Genomic DNA, 26,949 nt, shown 5'->3' on the forward strand with positions numbered 1-26,949 from the left:
TACTTTGTAATAGTGAAAAATTGTAACAGTGAAAAGCTCTTTGTAAACACATTCAAGTTTATTTCACCGCTTGTTGTTGATTTTCGAAAAATTATAGACCATGTGAGTTCTAAGCAAAACAAATATGTGCGTTTGCTAATTCGAGAGCTAAAAGTGTTTTGAATGACTTCAATTGTTCAGACTTAGTATCTTTATATTGAACATATATGTATACTATACATATGTATACGTCCAATATGTACATGTATGAAATATATAATTGCAGTCTCCTTTACATCAGCCAATTCGTGTTTTTACTTACTTTCTATTTTATCGGATCCATTAAGAATTTAGCCACATACGAATTCCTTCAATCACATAGCATCCGACAAAAGATAATTTTTTATAAAATTTGATTGACGTGAGTCACTGCAAAGGTTCTTCTTTATGTACAAAAGACATTTGGTTTTAGGTTTATTGACTTCAATTGATTTAAAATTTTAATGCATATACTCGTATATGTATGTATATGTAGACATTAGGGTGAGTCAAACCATATTTCGTACTTTTTAAACGGTTTAGTTTTATGAAAAAATCGCTTAGACCTTTTTTGAAGAGCAATCAATTTCCTACAAAATTCACAAAACGAAATATTTTTCAAAAAGTTGGAAGCAAGATAAACATTTTTTTAACTGATAATAAGAAAAAAATAGAAAACCTTAAAGCGGAAAACCTTCTCGCTACAATTAAGCGTTTATACTTGGAGAGCCTCTCGTAGAGTTTTCTATCAACCAATTTTTCAAAGTACCAAGCAAATAAATTCAATTAATGTTTGAGCTCTTAACATTAACATTAAATATTTTATATTAATATAGGGTAGTCGAAAAAGTCGTTTCGTATTTCTAATCAAACTTCACCTTTTTATATTTATAATGAACTTCAATGAACCAAATATGTACCATTTTCGTCGACCTCTTTTGCCATTTTTCCACTCGAGACATTATGCCATCAGTGTAAAACTTTTCTGGTTTCTCGGCGAAAACTGTGACAAGTAATTTTCACAGGCTTCTCTTGAAGCCAACTTTAATCCATTAAGGGAGTTCTGCATTGACCGAAACGATGGTGCAAGGTCAGGGCTATATGGTGGATGCATCAAAATTTCCCAGCCAAGCTCTCCCAGTTTTTGCCGAGTTTTAAAAGATGTGGCATAGCGTTGTCCTAATGGAAGACGAAACACTTTCTATTGATCAGTTCTGGCTGTTTTTTTCGATTGCTTGCTTCAATCTCATCAGTTGTTGACAGTAAAATGTAGAATTAATCGTTCGACCAGGCTGAAACAGCTCATTTCCAATCCCACCAAACACTCATGATAGGCGTCAATCCTGACTTTGCGACCATTTGTTGAGCTTTGCCACGTTTGGACCGTGATCTTTTTCGCACATTGTTATCGAATTTGATCCACTTTTCGTTTCCTGTTACCATTCGCTTCAGAAATGGTTCGATTTCATTTCATTTTTGCAGATTCAGCCTTTTTTAAATTTTTCAAGACCGTTTGATGATGAATGTTAAGTTCCTTAGCGATGTCACGGCTGCTTATGTGATGGTCCTGGTCAGTCTTTTCCAACATTTCATGAACTTCTTCAACGATAGGTCGACCAGAGCTTATGGTGTAAATGATCTCTTTAGAAGTTTCATTAAATGTGGCTACAAAAAAATACTCTTTTAGAGAATTTGATTTTTTTGTAAATCGATTCGCTCAAAAGTTATGCGAGGTCAAAGTTCAACCTTAACGAAAAAGATAGTTGTTAAATTTGTTTACACCATTTAACAAAATAAAACTTCAAAATCATAAAATATTAATTTTATCAGCACTAGACTGTTACATGCTCATAAAATGTGGTACTTAATTATTTAATCAACTATCCTCACATCTGATTAAGTATCCGATTGCGAACTTAAATTAAGTATTCCCCTTCGATTCGAAAGTTTGAAAGTTTTCTACCATCTATCGATCTTAATCTTAAATTTTACCGTCTAAATGAATTTGACCTAGACTACCTATAAGTTTTTTTCCCAAAATTGATATAACCTTTTTACGTGGGAAATATGACCGCCATATGTAAATTAGTGTGTGTTTGACAGCCGTTTGTTGACGGTGTGAGTAAGATTTGTGTATTGATTTCACCATAAAAAATATTATATATAACATTTACTTGAAATTTGTGTTTCCGATAGAATCACTTGCAGAATCATTGAACATGTTTTGAAGCATTTCAGGGCTACTTTATCAGGACCACCATCATTTTAGTGACACAAAGCACGTTTTAAAGCATTTCAGGGAGTCGTCTATCCACTGTTATGACAATCACAATTAAAAAAGTTAAGTGACACAAAACACTGAGTGAAGTCGTCGAACGCTGTTCTTATACGAGTCCAGCGCTAGCGATCGACACAACACATTTTAGATAATGTTTTGGGTATAAGCTGCAATCGTATCGAAAGATCTGAATCTTTTGACGAATTGAGGTCAAAGGAGAGTTGTATTAAAATAGAAAATAGTAAGTTTTCTGTTATATTTTCCGATTTGGCAATCCTAGTGTTGACTGCAATTGACCATTGGATCATAAAGTTGGAAATTTTTGATGTTATTATTGCATACTCAGAGCGCTTAGACACACGGCTGCTAGTTGTGTTGTTTACAGTAACTTGAAATATTCATCCCGGCCAAAAATGGGATTAAATTGCAAAAATTTTCGCGTGATTATGTTTTTCGACTTTCAACGTGGTTTCGTTCTAGCAAACAGTGGCATCGATGAACTTAGTAAATTTTTCAATGAATCATGCAAAAATGTATAGATATTAATTGAGAATGATTTGAAAAGAAAAAAGAACGATTTTCAATGATTAATTAATTAATTTTTTTGTTTTCTAGACTTTATACATATATAAAAACCAACCTACATATCAGTTTTCTAACAAAACTTGTTCAGAATCGTTGCGAATGTTGCAAAAGGCTTACGGTGATTCAACTTTATCAAAAACATGAGTTTAATAGTGTTATAAAGCCTTCAATGGTGGTCGAGGGATTGTTGAAGACAAGTTCTGGATCTTCAATTGATGAAAATATGAAAAAAGTGAAAGATATGGTGCTTGCAAATCGTCAGGCAAGTGTTAGAGAGATGGCAAGAGAGCGACATCCCTCGCGAGCTCGTCCGAATAATTTTGGTGGATATTTTGGGTATGAAATCCTTTAATGGTTGACTCGAGCATGAAACCAAAACAATCCTGGCAAAGCCGCTCAACAATCCAGGTGATGCTTACTGTTTTTTTCGATAATCGTGGTTGAATGCATCATGAATTTGTTCCAGACGGCTAAAAATGAGTTCTATTGGGCCATATTGAAGCGCTTGCGTGAGAACATATAGTACATCGAAAACCGGCTTGGATTTTACACGATGATAATGCACCGAGCATCGAGCCACGATTGTTGCCGCGTTTATGGCCAAAAATACAATGCATACTATCGATCAACCACCATATTCACCAGATTTGGCTCCAAGTTCTTGTTCTTCAAAATGAAATTGCCACTTCGTGAAACCGTTTTCAGTCAATCAAAGAGATATAAAACAAAATTCGCTGAAGGAGCTGAAGGTCATTCCAAAAAGTGCTTTTGAAAAGTGTTTCGAGGACTGGAAAAATCGTTGGCATAAGGATATTACATTCTGCAAGGAAAAATAAATATTCATGAGTAATTAAATATTTTGCGTTTTTTACAATTTCCGCATACTTTTTTTTACAAATTAGTGCAACATTATTTTTTTAAAAGTGCTATTTACTTGATCTCCCTTTCTGTTATCTATCATAAGTAAAAGTATAAAAAAGTTGCAAATTTTGATCTATCAAATAAAAGATCGGGGCTATTATTTATCGTTTTCAGTATTTTATTGTTTTTTTTTTTGTTTTGGTTTATAACTGTATATAAATTTTATTGATACATTTAGTTGAGCAAATGCAAATTGTCTACAATCAATCTATTATTTTTTATAATAGTTTCTACATTTTGTATATAAAAAATGTGTTTGAACGTGTGTATATCTTCGTATCTTTGCAACTTGTAAATTTTGAACTTTTTTTTAATAAAGTTTTAATTGTTATTTGACATGCATAATTTTATTGAAATACATTCATTAACGACTTAAACTAATGTTAACAACAATACAGCGCAATTATGCTTAGAAAAATGTATTATAAACTATATTATAATATAATTCGTTAATCGTTTGTAGTTTATACACTATGTAGATGTTTATTTACTTAATTTTTTTTTTCAAAATATTTTTAAAAGTATTTTTTGAAGTTATTTTCTTTTAATTTTTTTACACTTTATTTAATCTCTTTTGATTTTCTTTCAAAATTTGTTTCATATTTTTTTCAAATTTTTTAAAAATATTTTTTGAATTTTTTATTTGTTTTGTTTTATTCAATATCTTTTAATTTACTTTCAAAGTTTATTTTTTATTTTTTTCAAAATTTTTTAAAAATATTTTTGGAAGTTCTGTTTTTTTATTTTTTTACACTTTACTTTACTCTTTCAATTTTCTTTCAAAATTTTTCTTTTAAAATTTATTTAATTTTTTTTTCAAATTTTTTAAAAATATTTTTTGAATTTTTAATATGTTATACTTTATTCAATATATTTTAATTTTCTTTTAAAATTTATTTAATATTCTTTTTCAAATTTACTGCCTATTGAACACCATTTTTGGCACCTTCGTTTCGTTTGACTTGCGAATTTATAAATTTCATCTATGTATATGTATGTATGTGTTTATTATCGCTGACATATGTATGCGTGTGTGTTGGTAATTAAATATTTTCCCGCTAAGCTGAGTTCAGAGCGGCGCTTTTACTGTTTTCTTTAGTAGCTTAGCTAATTTATGAGCATGTTGAGGTAGACTAGCGAAATGAATTTCATATTTTCCAACGTCAGAGCAAACACTTCTACAAAATATCGTTTTGTGTTGACTTTGTTTACAAAAACAAAACAAAAAAATCAAACAATTTTAAGAAAAACAAAAAAGCAAAAACAATAAAAGAAATACATCGATTGGTATGTACAGTTGTGTACGTTTGTAACTGCATCTAATCAGCTATGCATACACACTTTCCACCTATGCTATGTATATGTGTGTGTAGAAATTCTTTGGCCTTTGTGCGCATTTAAATGGATCGCGTTAAACTGCTTATTTGGGATAGTATTTCGAGCGGCGCCAGCGATTCACAATGCTGTTGGCCAAGACCCAAGCGAAAGCGGCACAAATCAGCTGGAATTACGTAAGAAAATTGTAATAAATTTGATTACACAAACATAGCAAAGCATAATTTAGTAGCTAATAATTTGAAAATAAAGCAATAATTTATTTATTTTTGACATTTTGAATACGCACCTCGATCAACACCACGCCGATGGCGAAGAAATTGAACGCCTGCCAGCGCTCGGCCACGTACTCGAGAAACTTCTGTCGACAGCCGTCGAGGTTCAGCTTGTCCGTAACGCTGTTGTAGCAGCTATTGGGCGGGAGCAGGTAATCGCTAGAGCCGATATTGCCGCAACAATCGAGCTAAGGCATGAATGGCGGCGCAAATATGGCAATAAACGTTTATGAATTATGATTGTCAATAGTGAAATATTACAAAAACAAAAATAATTTATAGTTTATAAACACATTTATGCACGCATATATGGCATTTTGTAAAGAGACTTGCGCGCATGCGCAAACAATTCAAGTGCGCAAGTACAAAACTACATATAAGCACACATACATAAGCATTTCTGTACCCATTATAACATTACTCATGCTCACCCATCTCTCAATGCTCGCTATATGACTAGCGTTGCCCGGCTTGATGGGCACTGTCTGCGTGCCCCACAACTGATCGAAGGTGTGATCGATGTTGATCAGCAACGTTGACTGGAAGATCCATAAGAAGCCAACCGATAGTGTTTGCAGCACAACCCATAACAGCAGTATAATGGCGAACTACACACATACGTCGTATCAGTTCAGCATAAAAGGGCAGTGACATTGAAAAGTACAAAAAATATTGTGGAAAACAAATACAATAAAATAACAAACCAAATCGTTACTTTGTTTACTAATGTGAAAATTTGCTTACCGTTTTGGAGATCTGGCTGCTTTCATGTGCCGCACCCAGTGAACCCAAGACAGCGGTCAAGATCACCACGATACCCAAGCCGAGTATTACGAAGGCTGCGGTATTGAAATATTCAAGTTTGATGATCACATAAGCGCCAATGCCAATGATGACCAAGCCGATCAGCTGAAATGGTAGATATAAGTATTGTTGTTAATTAGGGATATTTTTAAAACAAGGAAATAAGCGTTCTATATGAGAACTGCTTTTGTAAGTGAATGCCAAAAGAATGCTCAGCTGATTTGAATTTCCTCAAATAATAATATAAACTCAGAATTAGAGTCTGGAAACTTAAAAAATTTTATGGTAAAATTTAACATTTTTTATGGTACGTATACTCAGAACGTTTTCATATACGAGCGCTATTTGTGTTAGTTACAGTATCTCGATTTTAAAAAATTGCGAACACTTTCGCGAGATAATTTTTTGCAACTTTCGACGTGCATTAACTCATCAAGAGTGCATAGATGAACTTAGTTCAATTTTTCACGATCAAGCTCCATAAAGAACCAGTGTTTATCGATAGTTTGATGAGCTCAATCGATGTCGCAGATCACCCCAAAAGATTTCGTCTAAAATCAGTTGTTGTTCCGGAAACTATTAATGTTGTGCGCAAACTGATATTACAAGATCGTCATGTGACCTACAGAACAAAAAGAAACAAAAGTTCCAAGCGAATGGTTGCCTGTTTATCTGGAACAACTGGGCATGTCGCAACCATACCATTAGAAAGACGGAGAAATCAGAAAACTCAACCGCCGAAGACAGATTACTCTTCACCACGACAAGGCTTGTTCTCACACATCGACTGAAACAACTGCATTTTTCAACACTGAAACATCGATGTGATGAGTCATCCTCCGTATAGTCTTGACTTGGCACCGAATGACTTATTTTTAGTCCGGTCGTAAAAAATCAAGTAAGATGTCATCGTTTTTCGACACCTGAAAAGGCGTTCAGAAGGCATGTTTTGGAGGTGCCTCAATTAGACTGACAAAAACGCTTCAACAATTGGTTCAAACGCATGCAAAAGTGTATAAGTAGACCTTAATGGAGAATATTTTTAAAAACAATAAAGCGATTTTCGATAATTAAAATTTGTTTTTGTTCTCGAATGGCGAAATATAAAAGGTGACCGACGTATGCATCGATTTATCCGATAAATTGTTGCCATTTTGAAGGTAGTTGCTCAGGTCAATCTCAGAGGTTCCTCAATCCTATTGTCAAAAAACTGGGACAAACGATTTTCACAAGCTTCTGTTCAGACGAGTTTTTAGCCAATAAAGTTATTTGCCATGGGCAGAAATGGATAATAATCACTGGGCGCAGATTCGGATTACATGGTGGCTGCATCAGAACCTCTCAACCAAGCTCGCGGAGCTTCTGACGAATCACTATCGATGTATATGTCCCGGCGTTGTTCTGATGGAACATATTACCACTATTGACAGTATAAGATCCGAATTAAGAGCATGGCCGTAGGAAAGGAACTCATAGTAGATGATTCTCTATCTCATAATCAATCTCATAAAAACACTATCTTGACCGGCAATGCTTGTCTAACCACATATTTCGATGGCTCAGCGCGATTCGACCATAACCTGACGTTGTCGCAAGCGACTCACTTTTCATAACCAGTATCCATTCGCTTTAAATTTCGATTTTATAGTTTATGTAGTGGCTCATAGATAGAACTTTTTTTTTTTTGTTTGATAACTCATAAGGCAACTATACATCGAGTTTCGTTTTCTATGCAGTCGTATTTAAAGGTTCTTGTATGACCTATGACCTGTATGTCTAGCACCTGCACAATCTAAATAGCGCTTATATGACGGTCGGATGTAAAGATTTATTTCATTTTATCGTTATTTTCAATAATTGGCTATCCAGAGAGTGGTGAATCTTTTCACTGCTTCAAAGAAATACTGCAAAATATGGCTTATGACTTCTTAGCTAGTATCCATATTTAACTAAAACAATAGCCAATCAAATAATCACAAAAATTTTTTAGTACAAAATTTAACTTTCTAATATTGTACTTCTAATACCATCTATTGGAAAAATAAGGAATTTCTCCAAGCGAACCAAGCGACCCAAGTGGGATTACTTTAAGGGAGACGACAGAGATTTTGAAGTGTAAATTAAAACTTTTAAAATTATGAACAAAGTCTTACTATTTTTTTCCCACATTAAATACTACTTCTATCTCTGAATGAAGCACATTTAGGTTAAGGCCCTACTTGTTCGATTTACTATGCTGAAGCTGAATAGATGACAGTGTTGATTATATTTCATTAATAAAATAAATATTGGGGACAAATACTGGACAACCGCACAACACCCCGTAACAACTGAGAAGCCTTTGCGTTCGAAGAGATAACTTCACTTGCATTTACAACAAAAACTGCTCAACTCAGAATTTGTTATAGTTGCAGACATATATTTAAATAAATAAGAAAAGATAGTATAAAACAAAGCGAAATCATTAGTCAATCCAATAAAATCTGACTTCATTTCGCGAATAAATTAGTCAAATAATAAAATCTACCATATTTGTCACCACTTAGTGGACTTGATATATGTCAACCTACTTGAAAAAGTCAACAACTTTCGACCGTGCTTTTATTTATTGAGTAGTAATGCCCAAATTGGGCTAACAAATGAGTACAAAGCTAAAATTGTGACAATTTTTTTCAATGCAAAATCATATTTTATTACATGCTAAATAAAAATAAAAAAGTGTGGTGATAGTCACATAGAAAAAGCATGAAAATACTAAAACAAAGTAAGGAAGCACTGGGTGCGAGAAATTTTAAATAATTATTTATTGAAATTCTACTTCTAACTTTATGGAAATGAGTTTTACATTGAATCGTTGGTCCATATTTCTTCCAAAATTATGTCGGTGAGAACGTAACCGTCAATGGCGACTGTTATCGCGCCATGATAACCAACTATTGGATGCTTGAAATTGAAGCTCGTGATCCGGCGACATTTAATAAGACGGTACCACTTCCACACATCGCATCAATCAATGAATTTATTGAGAAAACACTTCGATGAGCAGATAATTTCACGCTTTGAGCTGGTCAATTAGTCACCAAGACACACCGTTCGACTTTTTCCTTTGGAGATATGAAAGTTTAAAGTCTATGCGGCAATCCTGCTTTTATTCAAGTCTTGGAGCGAAACATCACGCGTGCTATTCGCCAGTTACGAGTCGATATCATCGAAAAAGCCATCGAAAATTGGACTTGATGAACCATCTGAAACGTAGCCGCGGCTAACACTTCAAAAAAATTAATGGCAAAGAATATTTTTTTCGAATATTAACAAACATTTGCCATTCAATTTGAACTCTTTGTGTTTTTTCTTTAAAAAAGTAGGGAACATCTACGTTATACCCAATTACTACGCTTATATTGTTGCGTTTGGGTATAAAAGTCGAACAAACCAAAGAAACTAAATGTTGTTGTTATAAACAAAAACTGAAAATTTGCCATAAATTATTCACATCGTTATGGCAATTTTGCATTTTTACGACCATAAAAAAACATTGAACGAATATAAATACGAAAATGTCAATTCGAAATGAAATAAATGCAATGAAGAAAGGCATTTTAAATTAGAACCAGCTCAACAGGGTGGAGGTGTAGGTGGAGATTCATAATTTTTCCATAAATCGTGTATATAAATTAGCTGCGCTGAGGTTAATCGCTAAACTAGCAATGTCTATTTCTCTCTTTTGCAAATTTTAGCAAAAAATGCGGCAGTCTTACATAATACCTGAAGTGCCTGATCATATAATCTACGAAGACAAACAAACGCGGTCTTAAAACTATTTATACGATGTAGATCGGGGGCAAGTGTAGTCATAAGCGCTGTGCAAATTCCAGTAATAAAAGCGCGTATACTCCTTAGGTAAATAAATATGTATGTATGCATGTGTGTACATAGTAAATGTGAGTTGGTTCTTCTTTCAGCAACTGTGTTAAGGCTAAAGCTGTCTGTGGTGATAAGAAAAGTGAAATCTACGCGTCACTGTTTGTTTTGAGTTCAGCGATAAGAGCGCTCATATACAACAATCACACATACCCACTTACAAACGTAACATACACGTTTATTTTTGAATGCGTAAGTAGTAAGAGATAGCGTATAATCGCTTAAAAGTACATTAGCAAACAATTTATTGACATCACATGGTAACCATAGAACTTAGAATATAACTAAAGAACGATTGTGATTATGTAAGGCAACTACGCGCAAATATGTGCTATGTATTATACATATGTATATATATTTAAAGTTATTAATTGGAAGTCAGATACAATTTCTCAACATGAAATACTTAAGTAGAACTTAAGTAGAATCACATACTCAAAAAGTGTAATTTTTTTGTTCACTCATGGTTGTACTCATCTGGAAAGGCGTTTCATATTAAGAGGTCCTTAGCATAACATATAATTTGTATTTCGAAGTTAGCTAATGTCATGAGCTGTTATTGCATGTGTCATATATTTAAGCACTTCAATCTTAAGTCTAAATTCACTGTTTTTAAGAAGATCGCAATACGTAATAAATAATAAAAATATAATCCATAATCTGGCGACTTTCTTGTTGCAGCCAAGATACGCACACGCCTCTGTGCAGAAAAAAAAACGCACGTCAACAAACACAAGGAAGGTTCGACTTCGAAAAAGCTGTAAACACAACAGACAGCCGAACGATTTTCTACTCAAGCTGGCCGACATGTGTAATGCTCGAAAATTATACGAAAAAATGCGGCGACTAACAAAAGGTTTCAAACTGGATCATCCTCTTGTAGAACCCCCAGAGCTGATCTAGTAACCTAAACCTATGAAATACTAAAATGATAGAGGGAACACTTCTCCAGCCACACATTACGAAGTAAAGTCTTCTCTCGACGAAAAAAGGTCAAACTCTACAAGTCTCTCATCCTACTACATATACATACATATGGTGCAGAGGGTTGAACGATGACAACGTCTGATGAGTCGACGTTACGAGTTTTCAAAAGAAAGGTTTTGCAGAAATTTATAGTCCTTTGCGCATTGACAACGGCGAATACCGCAGTCGATGGTACGATGAGCAGTACGAGATATACGACGACATTAACATAGTTCAGCGAATCAAAATACAGCGACTGCGCTGGCCAGATCATGTTGTTCGATTGGTCGAAAACACTCCAGGTCTGAAAATATGCGAATCAGTACCTGTCGAGGGAATGTAGAGGAAGAGGAAAACCTCCACTCTGTTGGAAAGACCAACTGGAGGAAGACCTGGCTTCGCTTGGATTTTCCAATTGGCGTCACGTTGCGAAAAGAAGAAATGACTAGCACGCTGTTGTTAACTCGGCTGTAATCGCGTAAGCGGTGTCTACGCTAGTAAAGAAGAAGAAAAAGAAGTTATATATTATATAATAAACAAAGAACTCTCAAACAATGTACCGATATTGAGTATGAATTTTTCATAAATTGAATCTTCTAACGAAAATAATTTTATTTTGAGTAGGTGTCTTGAAAAGTAAATGATTACCTAATCAATAACTAACATAAGAACTGGTCTCCTATAACTTTACCCAGGTTCGGATCAGCGTAAAAGGTCAGGTGAGCATAAAGCCTGGATATTAGTTTTAGAGAATTAAGTGTTTTTCTCATTGATCGAATTCTGCTCATTTGCATATTATTGTTGTCTATAATTGAATATCAACATGATCTTACACGGACAAATATCTACAATTCGATTATTTGAATCTTAATATTCCTTGCGCTTTTGTTCTTATTAATCACCATAAGTGACACTGACATAACTTAATCAAATTGATTTAATTAAAAAATCAAAACAACGATCAACAAGCATCGGTAATGCTTTGTATGACCATAAATCATAGGCCATTTAGTTCTATAAGTTATTAACTGTCATGTCACGCAAAGCGCACACAGACACACCCATACTACACTTACTAAAAGGCAGGTGGCATAAGTATTAGCGGTAGCCAATTGGTTGATTACAAATAAAATGCGAAAAAAATCGAATTTAGCAAGGCGGCCCAATAAATTACGGAAGTACGAAGTTGAAAATGGCAAAGGCGGCAAAGTCTAATTTAGAAATGATTCAGTAATCGTTGCATGATAATGAAAATGTGTAGAGTAGCGCAAAATGTAGCGATTAGATAAGAGCAATAAGTGATGACGGCGGCTGTCAAGTGCAATTCTTATTAGTAGTCTCCGCTCTTTCGCTAAAAATTACGTAAAGTTGAATTACAGACCTTAGAATTTATATATCTGTATATTTACAGTGAATAACATTTAAAATGAATATTGTAGAAAGGTATTGTTAAGTTTATCTCATTTCTAATCTTTCTTCTGTTCATTGCTTTTGACAGCTATCATTTGAAATCTCCACTATGCGAACTGAAATATAAAATATTGAACATTTGGTAATGAGTTATAAAAGACAGATTGACAAGTTCGTTATACCATATTTCTAGTTCTTAAGAAAAAATACATGGACTGCCTGCTGAATACTTCAAGGTATTTCCAAATGACTGCACAGTTATAGAAATAAACTATCTAGCATTTTGTCAGGATATTAACGAATACCTTCACACGCTAAACGTCTTATGAAGAGAAGAAGACATTTTTACATGTTCTACGTTTTGAAAGCCTTTCAAATTTCAAAGATGATGGAAAGTGAGTCGCAAATGACAACGTTACGTGAAAATGTTCGCACTGAGTTCACGCAAACAGTGACCATGCCAAGATTGACTGTCGGGACTAGTTTCCTGTATGTTTGATAGGGAATTCAGACATCTGAAAATGCGAAAGTGGCCAGCTTTAGCAAAAGAGAAGTCTTGTATTCCATCAAGATTACGCCACGCAACACACATCTATAGTAGTGACTCGTCGGAAGTTCCGTTTTTTTGGAGGGTTTTCCTTCCGACCGAAGTATTGATAAAACTTTATTCCTTGTCTATGAGCTCGATCTGGACTGCTCCGAAGACAATAAAAAACCAGTAATTTGCACTCAAAACTTAAAAAACACCCCTGAGTTCCACTATTGGCCTGCCCACTGCACTTTTAACTCAAGGCTGCCTGGTATAGGCATTCATTTTCCAAGATCACAGAGATCATACTATGAGTAAACACGGAATGCATTTATATGTAAATTTACACACCCACATGCACACATGTAGTATACTTATATTTAGTAAAGACAAGTGATGAAGATTATGCGGCTGATAAAAAAGCGCACCCATCCTTGTGCTCAATTACTTTACGAGCACTAAAACTAAACGCTGCAACTAGTGAAATAAAACTGAATTAAAAGAGACACGAACACACACACGACTATATGCATACATATGCGAGTATATTTGCAGAAGTTCGCTAGTTAGTTGTGTGTTGATGTAAGAAAATTAGTGTGAAACGGATGCGCGCATTTGAAAAAGATTTCAGAATATTTTAAAATTAACAACAACCATAAATGCAACAAAGCCGCCATGAGTCACGCGAATGAAAGGAACTTTTTATGTGCAAAAAAATGTATTTGTACTAGGGTGAGCAATTTCTCATAAATTTTATGCCAGCGTTGACATACAGGGTTTGTTCGGAAACTAATAGGTTACAATTCTTTAAAAAAAACTTTCAAAATAGGTTCCTTCTGCGTCGATGCAACGCTTTTAGCATGATTTCCAAGCATTGAAGGCATCACGGAAGGCATTCTCCAGAATAGCGTTGGGAGTCGAGGTGCATGCTGCTTGGATCCCTTCTGTCGTCTCAAAATACTTACCCTTCATCGGCTTTTTGAGGCAAGGAAACAAAAACAAATCCGGGGTATCAATAGGTCTCAAGTCTCCAGCACGGTTGTCATCAGAGACCTCTTCCCGGCCCTCCAAAAAGTCCTAGTGCCACCGAATCATACTATTTCTTGCTAAAGCAACATCGAGGTTAGCCTGCTTGATCATATCAAACGTCTCTGTCGCATATTTACCGAATTTTAGAAAGAATTTAATCGCGCGCCTCTGCTCTAACGAACGCAGCATTTTCGGCTCGCACCACTCACAGAAACACGTCGCGCGAAAATGTTCTGTCTTGACTCTCCGGGAGCTCTGAGAAAACTGACCAGCCGCTTTTTCGTTAGCTAGGAACGCCCTCTACTGAATCCAGTCGGTGCGAGCACGCTCCGAAGTAGAGTCCAGTCGGAAGAAAATCAGAGCTATTACTTTCTGGAAATCTTGTAAAAAACTAACTACCCTAATGCAGGCCTAGTACGTGCAATGCACGGTTTTTGCACTGAAAAGGCACGCGCGGCTTTCTGGCACACTTTGGTGAATGCCACAACAGTGAAGTGGCAAAAATAAGCTCGAAATTAGATCGGCACAGTTGCACGAGTATAAATATTGTACCTTTCAGCGGCAGTGGAACGCTTAGCGGTTTTGCGCCAGCAATCATGCCGCCAATACGCCACATTAACAGCTGCAAACGCAGTACATATGCGCGTGTGTGTGTGTGAGTGTATGCCTACTGAAATTTTCGCCAATATTTACATACATGCGGTTGCCAATCAGTCAAACACTCAGTTTGCCAGTTAGTACGTCAGTCAGACGTCTGATTTATATGAAAAGAATGCTATTTGTTGTTGTTGCCACTGCATTTAGGTTTATAGTTGTGTGTGGTTGGCATGCGCGACGCTTTTCCAAGTGCACGCTAAATATGCAACAACAACAAATAAAGGCAGCAATGTCAATAAATTACAACAATTTAAACAAATTGTAAACAAACGTGCCCAACTGAATAACAACCCACCAATTGACTCAGCGTCGCCCACAGCGCAGCAAAGACGTCTGCTAGGAGAGCGCAAGTGCGCGGTTGTGCCTTTGTGTGTGATGTGCAAAACTCCACAGCGCATTCGTGGATTAAACATAAACAAATATGATGTAAATTCCAACTAAATTAGTTGGCTGCTAATAAAATATAATGATATTTTTTGTCAAGTGTAAAGGTCAAACCAGCGAATATCTGTTCAAGCTTTATGACGGGAAGTCGTAATCATTCGAATTAACGGATATTTTTGATTGGATAGAAGGTCTGGCGTTTCTGACTACAAGTATTAATTTATTTTGAGGTATAGGAACGCTAGGAGTTTTGTCGTTGATCCCAAATGAGTGCAATAAATTAAGGCTTGTTGGCTGTACCGGCCAGAAATCATTTGGTATTTTCACTTTTACCGCTAAAAATTCATAAAAAACTTGTCTTTACATAAGTATGCAAGCAATAATGTAGTAATTTTCTTAACTTAGTCCCAAAATACAAAAAAACAAGTGAGGAAAGGCTAAATTTGGAAGCATTACATATTTAAGCCTTCAGTTACATTACTACAGGAAACTAGTTCCTCAGAATTTCACTATAAAAAAAATTAACCGAAACCGTATGATCAAATATGACCCGGACTGACCTGTTTTATTGAAAATCAGTATTATCTCCAACAAAGTAGGCTCCTCAGCCAATACAAGCTTATCAACATTTATTCTAATCCAATATTTTGAATATATAATATGATCAAATTTGACCCGGACTGACCTATTTAAAACTCTTTATTGTCACCATCAAAATAGGCTTAGTTCATATAATCCTCGACTGGAATGATGCCTTCAACGAATTTCTTTGACTTTTTTACATTTTTGAAGCGCCATTCGCTAGATTATTGGGCAGTTTGGAATTTGTATTCATAAATCAACGTCTCAACATCTGTAATGAATGAATGTTGTTTATTAATTTGGGGTACTCAGCTACATTGGCAACCATCTCCTTAACGACTTCCGTCATTTTGCAGTTTTTGATGATTTCACGATTTTCACCGAATGTTTGTGTACTTAGGCTGAAGGTAAAACACTTCTGAGGCATTTTCAACGATTCTGTTACAGTGATGCCATTAAAAACACAAAATTTCAAGCAGTATGGGACTAGTAAAGAGTCTGATGGCGACACACGCCCGCAGGATGGGGCTGACAGATCGAGAGGACTGCAGGAAATGTCTGGATCAGAGCACCATGGAAAAAATGTATCATCTCTTGTCCCGCATTGGCAAAATACGCTGTAAGCATCTAGGGGTCCCCACGGTGTACTACACTGAAGGAGGTTTCGATAGTGAGGCCACAGAGTCTGTTAAAATTCGCGCCAAGCGCAGGCACTCTAAAAGATGACTACTCCTCTTGGACTTATCAAGTGAACTCCATCAAGCATCGCAAAGGACCAAATATGGTCTATATGTGGCTCATTGACCTACCAGACTAGCCTGACCTAACCTAACCTGAAGTAGTCCTTTTTGACCATGAGAGATTGAGAGATGGTTAAGCTAGAAGTGTGAATGATACCAATGGTTGTGCTTTGATTTAAAAAATGTTCGCAATCATTTCAGCTATTGAAACCTAATAAACCGCAGCCAACTTTGCTTACAAAATAAAACAAAGCAATAAAAATTATGAATTATCATGGCACGTCCGCTTTCCCATATACTTTTTTTTTAATTTAAAACAATTCAGCAAAAAGTGCTCTGCAACCAGAGAGTCTTCATATTTTCAAATTTCAATAAAAAAAATTTCGTAGATTTTAAAGAGTTGCTGTCAATATTTGCAGAATATCTTCAATGGCATTTTATATTAGATCAGCTTATGTTTTCATAACTGATTTCGCACCTGAACTACAAAAATCAAACGTTCTCAATACATACTGCTACTTTCCGGTGCTAAAGGGATTCCCGAAATCGATTTTGTAACTCTAGAGACCACCCGTATTACAAATAAATTATTTGAACATACATATTTTACAACAATAAATATATTTCGCATTTTCAATTGCAGCTATTTCCCGAATCACTTTTGGGTGTCTGACATTTGTTTTTTCACTTATGCCTTACTTGTAAAATTTTTATGCTTTTCCTTTTTGGTTAGCATTTACATGTACGAACGTGACTGTAATGCAAAAACGCATTTTAAAAACTTATTTTAATTAATTTATTTGTAGCCTTATAGTTTTGTGCGCATATTCTGAATTATCGGACGCATAGATCTAATTACACCAAATTTCTCTCCCATTTAGTTTTATATTTTTATTACTACCGCAATTAGATTTGTAGTAATCAAACAATTTGTATGTGAGTTATAACTTATTTCGCTTGGAATTACAGAAAAACTTAGCCTTGTATTCATTTCAAAATAATTCACATGGATGTACATTAAGAGTACATAATGCGTCCAAAACGCCTGATTGACAGTTTTCTTCATACAACAAGAGTTAGAAATCAGCGTAGATTCTACCGGAAAAAGTATAGAGATATCTCAGATATCCCACCTTTTTATATCAGTTATATTTAAGTTTTGCTTACTCTGTCTCTAGTCTGAGAATTTACACTTGAAAAAAAAAAAAAAAAACTCGACTGTTTTATAATTATTCGCAAACTATGTGAATAACTAATTGACTAAAATCTCACTATGTTATACTAGGGTCAACCTTATTACACTCTCTTCGATTTATTACAGCTGATTGCTCGATTCGTCACTCTAAAAGCAGCTGTATGTAACATAACAGTAAGAATGAGATTGCAAAAAATCGTTCGTTAAGATTTTTGGATCAATCAAATGCGAATCGCTTCCCTTTCCAACTGTCCGCATCTATCCCATCCAGCACATGTTGTGATCGACTGCAACGTTGTGAGGGATAGTCTGCTTTCTCTCCGCTACGACACGGCACTTTTCATCGTACCAGCTGTTCACTTGCATTTTCGAAAAGCAACAGTTTGTTTGCAGCTGTACGCAAGGAGCTTGAAATGCCGTTCCACAGTTCCCTTGTACCGAGTTGCTGATGAGTGCTTTCAGGGAGCAGGAGTGCAAAAGGCGGGTGCAACAAGATAGTGGTCCGAGTCGCTGTTAGCACCTCGGCACGTACGCACGTTTAAAAACTGGAGACGTGTCTGCCGTCTATCGCAATATAATCGAACTGGTTGGTTGATTTTCGATCTGAAGGCAGCCAGGTAGCTTGTTGAATTTTTCTTTGCTGGAATCTAGTACTACAGATAATCATATTGCGGGCCCCAGCGAATTCGATCAGCTTCCACCCATTTGGGAATTTTTGATCATGGAAATTGAATTTACCGACTGTTGTACCAAAGATACCTTCTTTGCCCACCCTGGTGTTAAAGTCGTCAAGCACGATTTTGACATCGTGGCCGGGGCAACTCTCTGTCTCACTTTTTGAGATATCAATCTGAAATTTTGGACACGTTCTTTCCTCTCCAAGAGACTGCGAAAAAAAAAAAAGAATTTTTTATACATTCTCATGTGACACGAAATACACACATGTGATAAACAATTTTTTTTTGTTTTATATTTACAACAACATATTTGAATTTAACTCCAGTAAATCTCCACTTACGACTTATGTAATCCATTATCATGCTAATCTGTGTTATTAGCAAACTTGTATTTGCAAAACAATGGCAGTTAGCAATAACTGTTTACATACTTCCTGATAAGCCATTGTTATGCTTCACACACTTCGTAAACCGTTCATATTAATTTTCATAATTATGACTAAATGCCCGTTGATTGTTGACGTTTGTTTCGCTTTAAAATTTATAGCTTGGCACAGACATTGGACCCATAAATAACATATACATTTTAAAGACACAAGCGTTTATCAATGGATAAAAGTGTGTCGGTATGTATGCGTGCATATTGATAAATGCTTAGGAAAGTTAATAAGTTTTTTTCCAATTGTTGGACTTAAGCACAGACGTCACATTTGGCGCCGCCATTGTGTGATAAACAAATGGCAAAATTATGTTGATATATTGAATTTCAAAACAACATTTGTACCCGACGATGGAATTGGTAAATGGTAATTGCCGCTAAATACTGTTAAAGTCGCCTACGCATGTCGCTTGTCTTAAAAGTGTAGGAGCTTGCAACTCATGTACCACATGTCTTATTGACTTATTTATTTTGGATTTAGCTTTGTTTTCTTTTAACAAATGCGGAACTGAATTTCATTCATAATTGCATTTAAACTAATTTAACTAATCGCCTACAACAGTGAAAATCGCTGATAAGCTTGTTAAGCCCTCTAAAAAATATTTCAAACACTAAAAAGATCTTCACTAGACCGTGATTCGTTTAAATATATACATATTGTATAAATATAAATATATACACACATTTTCAACCACTCAGTCATAATAACATGACCTTGGGACCAACCCAAATATTATTGTCTGTGCACATCACAGCGCACAGTGCGTATACGCACTCCATACGACTGTAAATTGTGCTGGTGTGTAGTTGTTGTTGTGTGTTGCTAAAGACAGCCACCTCTTGAATGGAGTCTGAAATACAACAATCACGTGGTCAGCATAGCAACCGTTTACTCTAGAGATTTTTCCGTTATTTTTATTGATATGTAGCGCACAGTTTTTGGAAAACAAAGCAAACAGCGTGACGCACAACTTCAGAAGTAGGGACAAATAACCTCTGCATAACCTCTATATACCGCTATTATTTTTTTTTATAAATTTTCAAGTGTGTGTATTCAGATAGGTCCATATATATGTTTACCAAATATTATAATAGCACACATTATAACTTCCTTTATTTAAATATATTTATTTATTTACGTTTGCCATTTTATTTGCTAAATTGTATTGTGGAAGAAGTCTATCCGACATTTTAATAACGAAAACATTCGCACCCCGAAAACAAGCCAAAATAAACATATCTACGGAGAAATAATAATAATATTAAAAACACTGCAAAATGTTTTTCCAAATATTTAAATTGAAGCTCACATAAACACGAGGAAGATTTATCTGTGAGTTGAAGAGAACATGAAGAACTTATAGTCAATAGGAATATATACATATATATTTTAGAAAAAACATTCTTTTAGAAAAAACAGAAATTATTAAGTAACTTATATTGAGGTTGTTACCGACGAAAATATCAAAAAAGTTCAAAAAATAAATTGGTAAGACCATAAGGTGAAGTTGTTCAAGATAGCAGACATTCTAAAAATATCAATTGAACGTCTACATCATAACATTCACGAATATTTGATTACTTTTGACCAAAAACAACGACGAGTTGATGATTCGGAGCAGTGTTTGGAGATGTTCAACATAATAAGCTCGAGTTTTCGCGTCAATATGTGACAATGGATGAAACATGGCTCCATCTTTCCACTCCTAAGTCCAATCGACGGTCATCCTAATGAACTGCACATGATTAACCTGCACAAAAGGATAGAAAAACGGAACAGTCGGCTGGCAAGGTTATGGCGTCTGTATTTTGGGATACGTATTGAATAATTTTTATTGACTACCTCAGAAAATGACCATCAACAGCGACTATTACATAGCTTTATTGGACGGCTTGAATCGCCGAAAAACGACCACATTTGAAGAAAAAAAAGGCTGTTTCACCAAAAAAATACACCGTGTCACAAGTTGATCGAATGACTTGTCTCGGAAAATGCGTAGAAACATAACCTGTTGTAGCTGATTGAACTGAGCGACTTCTTTAAAAGCTTTAACTGAAAAAAACTGTTTGAAATATTCATTTAAGGTCTTAATGTGGTATTTTTTAAGGTGCAACCTATCAAAACTAATTATTTAATATATATATTTTTTTTTAATTTCCGACAAAGTATGCTCCATAAATCACTTCTCTAAGTACATTTTATTAAAAATTTTATGGAAAATAAATGGCAACCCTGCCAAATTTTTTTCGTTTCACATTCAAAATATGTAAGATTTTCGAGAAGGAATCATTTTGTATTATTTTCTGAGATTTTCAATTTCTCACATCACTCATCAAAGCTATTATTTTTTTTGGTATGGTGGCAACTCTGCATCCAAAATAAATTTTTAATGTTTTGTTTAAAAAAAAATGGCGACCCTGTATCGAAGTTTTATGCCCAAAAATTTTTTTCTAAATTTTTTTCTATACTTGGTTCCAAAAAAAATTTTGTTTCAGAAAAAAAATTCCAAAGACTTACTTATGTTCAATAATATTTTAACTACCAAGAATATTTTTTCTATTGAGAGAAAAGTGCAGCTTCGCGAAATATTTTTGATATCACTTTCGAAAGTTTTTTCTCACTTAATACAATGACACATTTTGGTTTACTATTGTGTTGAAAATAAGTGGCAACCCTATTCAAATTATTACAAAAATACTTGCATATGAACATTTTTTAATAATGACCATTTAAGACATGTTTAAATACTAACATTTTTAATCACTCAAATTAACTTTCCTTATATTTTTATTACAAGTTAGTTGGCAACACCGGTTTCTAAATTTTGTAACCAATTTTTTTTTGAATTTCTTTATTGTTTATTTCTTACGCAGATGCCCAAAAATTTATTGGCAACCTGCTGGTGGCTCAGCCAAGTTATTGAATATAAACATTAAATAAAATGCTTGTTGTTATTGCGTAGGCCAATTACATTACAGGCTGCCCTCATGTTTACACGCGTATTATGAGCAAACATACATATATACACTCATACATATAGCCTATGTGGCTGCTAACAATCTTAAGACGTGCTGGCGAGACACACCGACAGACAGCCGAAGTGATGACATCAACGCTTTCCATTTCGACCAATCTGCCAACACCAACAACACTTTTGTTTTTCACGTCAATAATTTTTTGTTTTCTTTTTGTTGTTGTACTTAGACGAAATTTGAGTAAAATTCTTAGCTTTTTTGTTTTTGTTATGTTAATAGTATTTTAGACAATGCCACATTGCGTCTAACTGTGCGCAAATGGATGTGTGTGTGTGTTTGACGGCATTTGGGCAACGACGCATCGCGGGGGGCGCTCAAGCTCGTAGCGCCAAGAAAATGCGTAGGCTCAAAGCAGCAATAATTCCACACAAATATGTATGTATGTTTGTAATAATTTCTATATACAAACAAGTGGCTATGCATATTAGAATTTGTCAGCGGCAAAAGCGTGAAAAACAGCACAAAGTGGAGAAGTGAGCCAAAATAATACAAAATGAAAAAGATATTGCGTGGGGCCAAAGTTTTACTTTTATGATTTTTATAGCTTTTCGTTTTTCGTTTTTTTATATGCGTTTTTTATTTTTATTATTATTAGTCTTGCTATTATATTTTTTGTTGTGATATTTTTAATTTTTTTTTTAATTTTATTATCAGTTGTTAGCACTTGTACCGATTAATGCAATGTTTGAAATTCAGCTATTTTCGATTACTCTTCATTTCTATTTCAATTCGTGCGGAGCAAATGGCTTATCAAGCTGCTGGATGTTTCACTCGAAATTATTAGTTTTTTTTATTTCTATATGTTTTACATATTATATTTTGGCATTGAGTATAGTTTTCTTCTGGAAAGACTAGTTCAAGTTGATGTGTGCATTTTGTACCAGATGTTTGCCAAAAAATAGAAACTTGTTCCAATTTGAACACATTAAGTATTTATGGTAGAAATTATTCAATATTTCTAGATATTACCAGATCAACTGTGGTATGCTTTCAAAATAGATGAAAGAATAAATGAAGCGAGTTATCTCTTTATCAAATATTACAAAATTAAATTTTTAATATACTTAAAACATTAAGATTTTGTAACACACAGACATACTACTATCATGAAAGGATTCTCTCTGTAACAAGTCATCTATTGGATTTTCAATAGATGTCGTTGCAGTCGTATATCTCCACTGGTACCAATCACATTGTGTCATACCATACAGTGTTGGAGAAGTGAGATTGTAAGCTTCATTTAATCAAAAAAATAATTAAATTCGAGGAAGTTGAAAAAAGTTACAGCTGTTCAAAAATGAGCGAAAATAATGAAGAAATTCACTATATTTTGAAATTTTTTTTATAAAAAAGGGAAGAATGCCACGCAAGCCACCAATGAAATTTGTGAAGTTTACGGAGACGATGCTGTATCATTTCGTGTAGCACAATAATGGTTCGCTCGCTACCGTTCAAGAAATTTTGATGTGAAAGATGCACCTCGCTCTGATCGACCTATCTTTGAAAAAGTCATTGAAATTATGGAAAAGATCAACCAGGATCGTCACACAAGCAGCTATGACATCGTTAAGGAACTTAACATTCATCATGAAATGGTTTTGAATCATATAAAAAAGGCTAGCTACAAAAAGAAGATCGATGTTTGGGTACCACATGAATTGTCTGTGAAAAATTGATTGGATCGAACTAACATCTGTGATTCTTTGTTGAACCGAAATGAAATCGAACCATTTTTGAAGCGAATGGTAACAAGAGACGAAAAGTGGATAAAATACGGCAATAATTAAGGTCTAAGCATGCTGAAGTTCAACAAATGGTCGCAAAGCCAGGATTGACGCCTCGAAATGTGACTGTTTGGTAGGATTGGAAAGGAATCATCTACTAAGAGCTGCTCCAGCCTGATCGAAAGATTGATTCTACATTTTACTGTCAACAACTGTTAAGATTGAAGCAAGCAATCGAAAAAAACGGCCAGAACTTATAAACAGAAAGGGCTTCGTCTTCCATCAGGACAACGCTAATTCACACACATCTTTGATGACTCGACAAAAACTGGGGCAGTTTGGCTGGGAAGTTTTAATGCATGCACCATATAGCCCTGACCTTGCACCATCGGACTACCATTTGTTTCGGTCACTACAGAACTCTCTTAATGGAGTAAAGTTGACTTCAAGAGAAGCCTGTTAAAATTACTTGTCGCAGTTTTTCGCCCACAAACCAGAAAATTATTTCATTTTTATTGCTCACACCATAGTTGAACCGCAAACACTGCTGCAGGTCTTTTTAGTACTTTGGAAATATTTTTACTTTGTTTGTGTATTTTTCACTAATTCTTTATAAATAATTTAAAAAAAAAATAAAAATTTTATCATTTTTCAAAAATAACCTTTTATTTAGGCGGTCACACTAAATGCTACTTAAATTTTCCATTAAAGGTTTAGTCTACATAGTAGAGTAAAAATTGTAAACTATCTCTATATGTGCATAAGCATAATGTAAAGGAATAATATTGGAATTATTTTCACGCAAAAATATTTAAATTTTTTATAACAAACAATTCTTCTTTACCCTACTTATACTCACTTTACATTATATCAGGACCGATATTAATATTTCTGGCCTTGAATCATACTGGTATTAATTTGAAATTTCTATTGGAATATTTCACATAATCATAAAAATATATTTTTACAAGAATTTTTATTGGTATTGTACGGTTTCCGAACACTCAAAATTGTATAAAGTCGGGCTGACTACAATTTATTATACTAAATTCGATTTTTTAAAACATTGCGTTATATGAAATATATGTATAATTACATATACACTCATCTTCTCGTCCAAATTGGGTCAAACACAGATAAGGGAACTATTATTTGTTAAGTGAAATTTTTAATCAAAAGTTATTGATTTCGCAAAAGCAGAGATAATAAAAGAGCTATCAGCAATACTCAAGCGAGTACATATGTATATACGTACTTCATAAGAGCACTTAGTATAAATTAGTGATGATTTTAAACACATATTTGCTCTGACGTAATGGCTTTGTGCTTTCCTAAGCTTCAAAAATAGGTAAACCACTTTAACTCGAAAGTAGAGGACTGACGCATGAAGACACGGCAGATTTGCAAATACGATTGAGTGCAAAAATATGTCTTATACAACAAAGTGTGCAAATTAAACATAAGAACTGGGAGTATATTATGCAATAATGGCAGTATGATGACTTGAACGAGTTTGAATAAATAGTGGACGTGGCGTATGCTTAATGTGAAAAGTATATTGACATTGCAGGAATAAATCTTAATAAAAAATTCAAAAGTTAAATTTGCAACTGTTTTTTTATTGGTAGAAAAATAATATTTTTTAATTAAGATTATATAATATTAATAAAAAAAATTATAGAAATTCTCTTCCAGAAAGGTCATCTAAAGACTTTTTCACAGAGAGGTGATTTGACTAAAAATTATAGTGATTGAAAGAAAACTGTCAAAATTCTTCTCCATACCAAAATGAGTTGTCTTTTTTTGCTATTTCTGTTGAGTTAGACTAAGTTCAATGATGTCTAAGCAGTTTTTCTCCTTTTCCCCAATTTTTTTTTTTAAAGGAAACAGGAGAAAGAAGGGACAATATCAATTTATAGCGAATATGCAAATCACAGAAACTCAAAAATGTAACTTAAGGAGTTGTACCCAAAAGGATACTTGTGAAAGCGCCACCAAAGTTGTGAAGTCCTATCCAATAAGAAAGTAGATTGTATGTTCTGAAATAGTCCATATACATAGACCCCACGCGTAAACCGTAACGCTAGACATATTTTCCACGGTTGGTACATATTTTTTTATGTACCTGTGAACTTTGGTCTCCATATGTCAATTAGTGTGTGTTTCGCAAGTATTTGCTTACGACGCGAAAAGTTTGTCAAGAGATTTTTAGTATGGAAATAAAAATTTGGCCACGAATTTGTTTGAAATTTTGTGTTCACAATGAAATCACGGCTAGAAAATCATTGTAAAAGTATTCTTTTGGGAGTCTACTTTATCATGAGCATAAGTAAGTACTTGAGCACCTTAAATTTTTCACTGAAGGTCATGAAGAATCATTTAAAATACGTGAGTCCTTTATTCACCTTTGAAAATGACTATAGCACCGCAGAAGTTAAAGAAACAGGTCTTGAAAATCGTCTCGTCAGAGAGATAGCAGAGGTTCTCAACATCTCTTGTGGATCAACTTAACAGACTTTGGTTAATACATATATTGGTTAATATTTTTGCTAATATTTTGGGTAGGAAACTTGTCAATGTTAATCCAAAAGACCTGCGTATTTGTGGAAAAACGTTGTACTTAGTTGAGAGCCATACATTTATCAAATGCATAACTACTGGTCGCGTTGGCAGCAGAGAGATAACAGGAGTTTTCAACATGTCTTATGGATCGACTTTACAGATTTTGTTAATATTTTGGGTAGGAAACATTCATCAAACGCATAGTGACGAGATGTTAGTTTATAAATGTCACCTCAAAACTGCCCTCTAGCGAGTGACACATTAACATTCTTGCATTGCTTCATGATCAAACAATGTCAGTCCGGGTCAATTTTGATCAGACGGTATTTCTGCTGAATTTGAAAACATTCGCTAAAATGTAATTTATTGTAAATAAAAGCTCTTCAAAGTGCTTTAAACGCACGTAAACACGCTAGATTTAAATTTATTAAGCAGCCCTGAAGATCAAAATACACCAAATTACAGTAATTTATTTACATATGTAAACAGCTTTTCCAAATATTGGCACTTAACATTTTGCGCCACTTAGAAGCATGAATAAAATGAGACATCTACAAACATTCCCACATACATATATAAATATATATGTTATAAACATAGTACAATGCCACCTTAGTACTTACTTGGCCTCAGTGGAATTTATTGCGTATTCGGGCTCACGTGCATACTCGCAGGGCGGTAAGTACATACATATATGTATGTATATATGTATGTATTTTCTACAACTTTATAAATATAGTACTATGTATATATAAGCTTTTTCATAATATCCAGTTATGTAATTTGAACTCAGCATACACTTCAGTTGCGCCCACCCATCGTAAGTTTACAGTTTTCTGCAACAGCAACAACACCAAAACCAGCTAATTTAACCGCAAGTCA

General features: G+C 34.5%; 1 protein-coding gene across 1 annotated transcript in view; it reads right to left on the minus strand.

Annotated features, from left to right (window-relative positions):
- Window positions 1-4,727: 4,727 nt before the first annotated feature.
- Window positions 4,728-26,949, minus strand: part of LOC125777331 (protein late bloomer) — a 28,013-nt gene continuing 5,791 nt past the window's right edge. Inside the window, exons 3-6 of the mRNA XM_049451905.1 lie at window positions 6,157-6,321; window positions 5,844-6,020; window positions 5,427-5,600; window positions 4,728-5,303 (exon numbers count right to left, since the gene is read on the minus strand). Coding sequence (XP_049307862.1) covers window positions 5,223-5,303; window positions 5,427-5,600; window positions 5,844-6,020; window positions 6,157-6,321 — 597 coding nt within the window. The 3' untranslated portion in view covers window positions 4,728-5,222. The remainder of the gene's footprint in view (window positions 5,304-5,426; window positions 5,601-5,843; window positions 6,021-6,156; window positions 6,322-26,949) is intronic.

Source organism: Bactrocera dorsalis, chromosome 3 (assembly GCF_023373825.1).
Source record: "Bactrocera dorsalis isolate Fly_Bdor chromosome 3, ASM2337382v1, whole genome shotgun sequence".
Classification (NCBI taxonomy): Eukaryota; Metazoa; Arthropoda; class Insecta; order Diptera; family Tephritidae; genus Bactrocera; species Bactrocera dorsalis.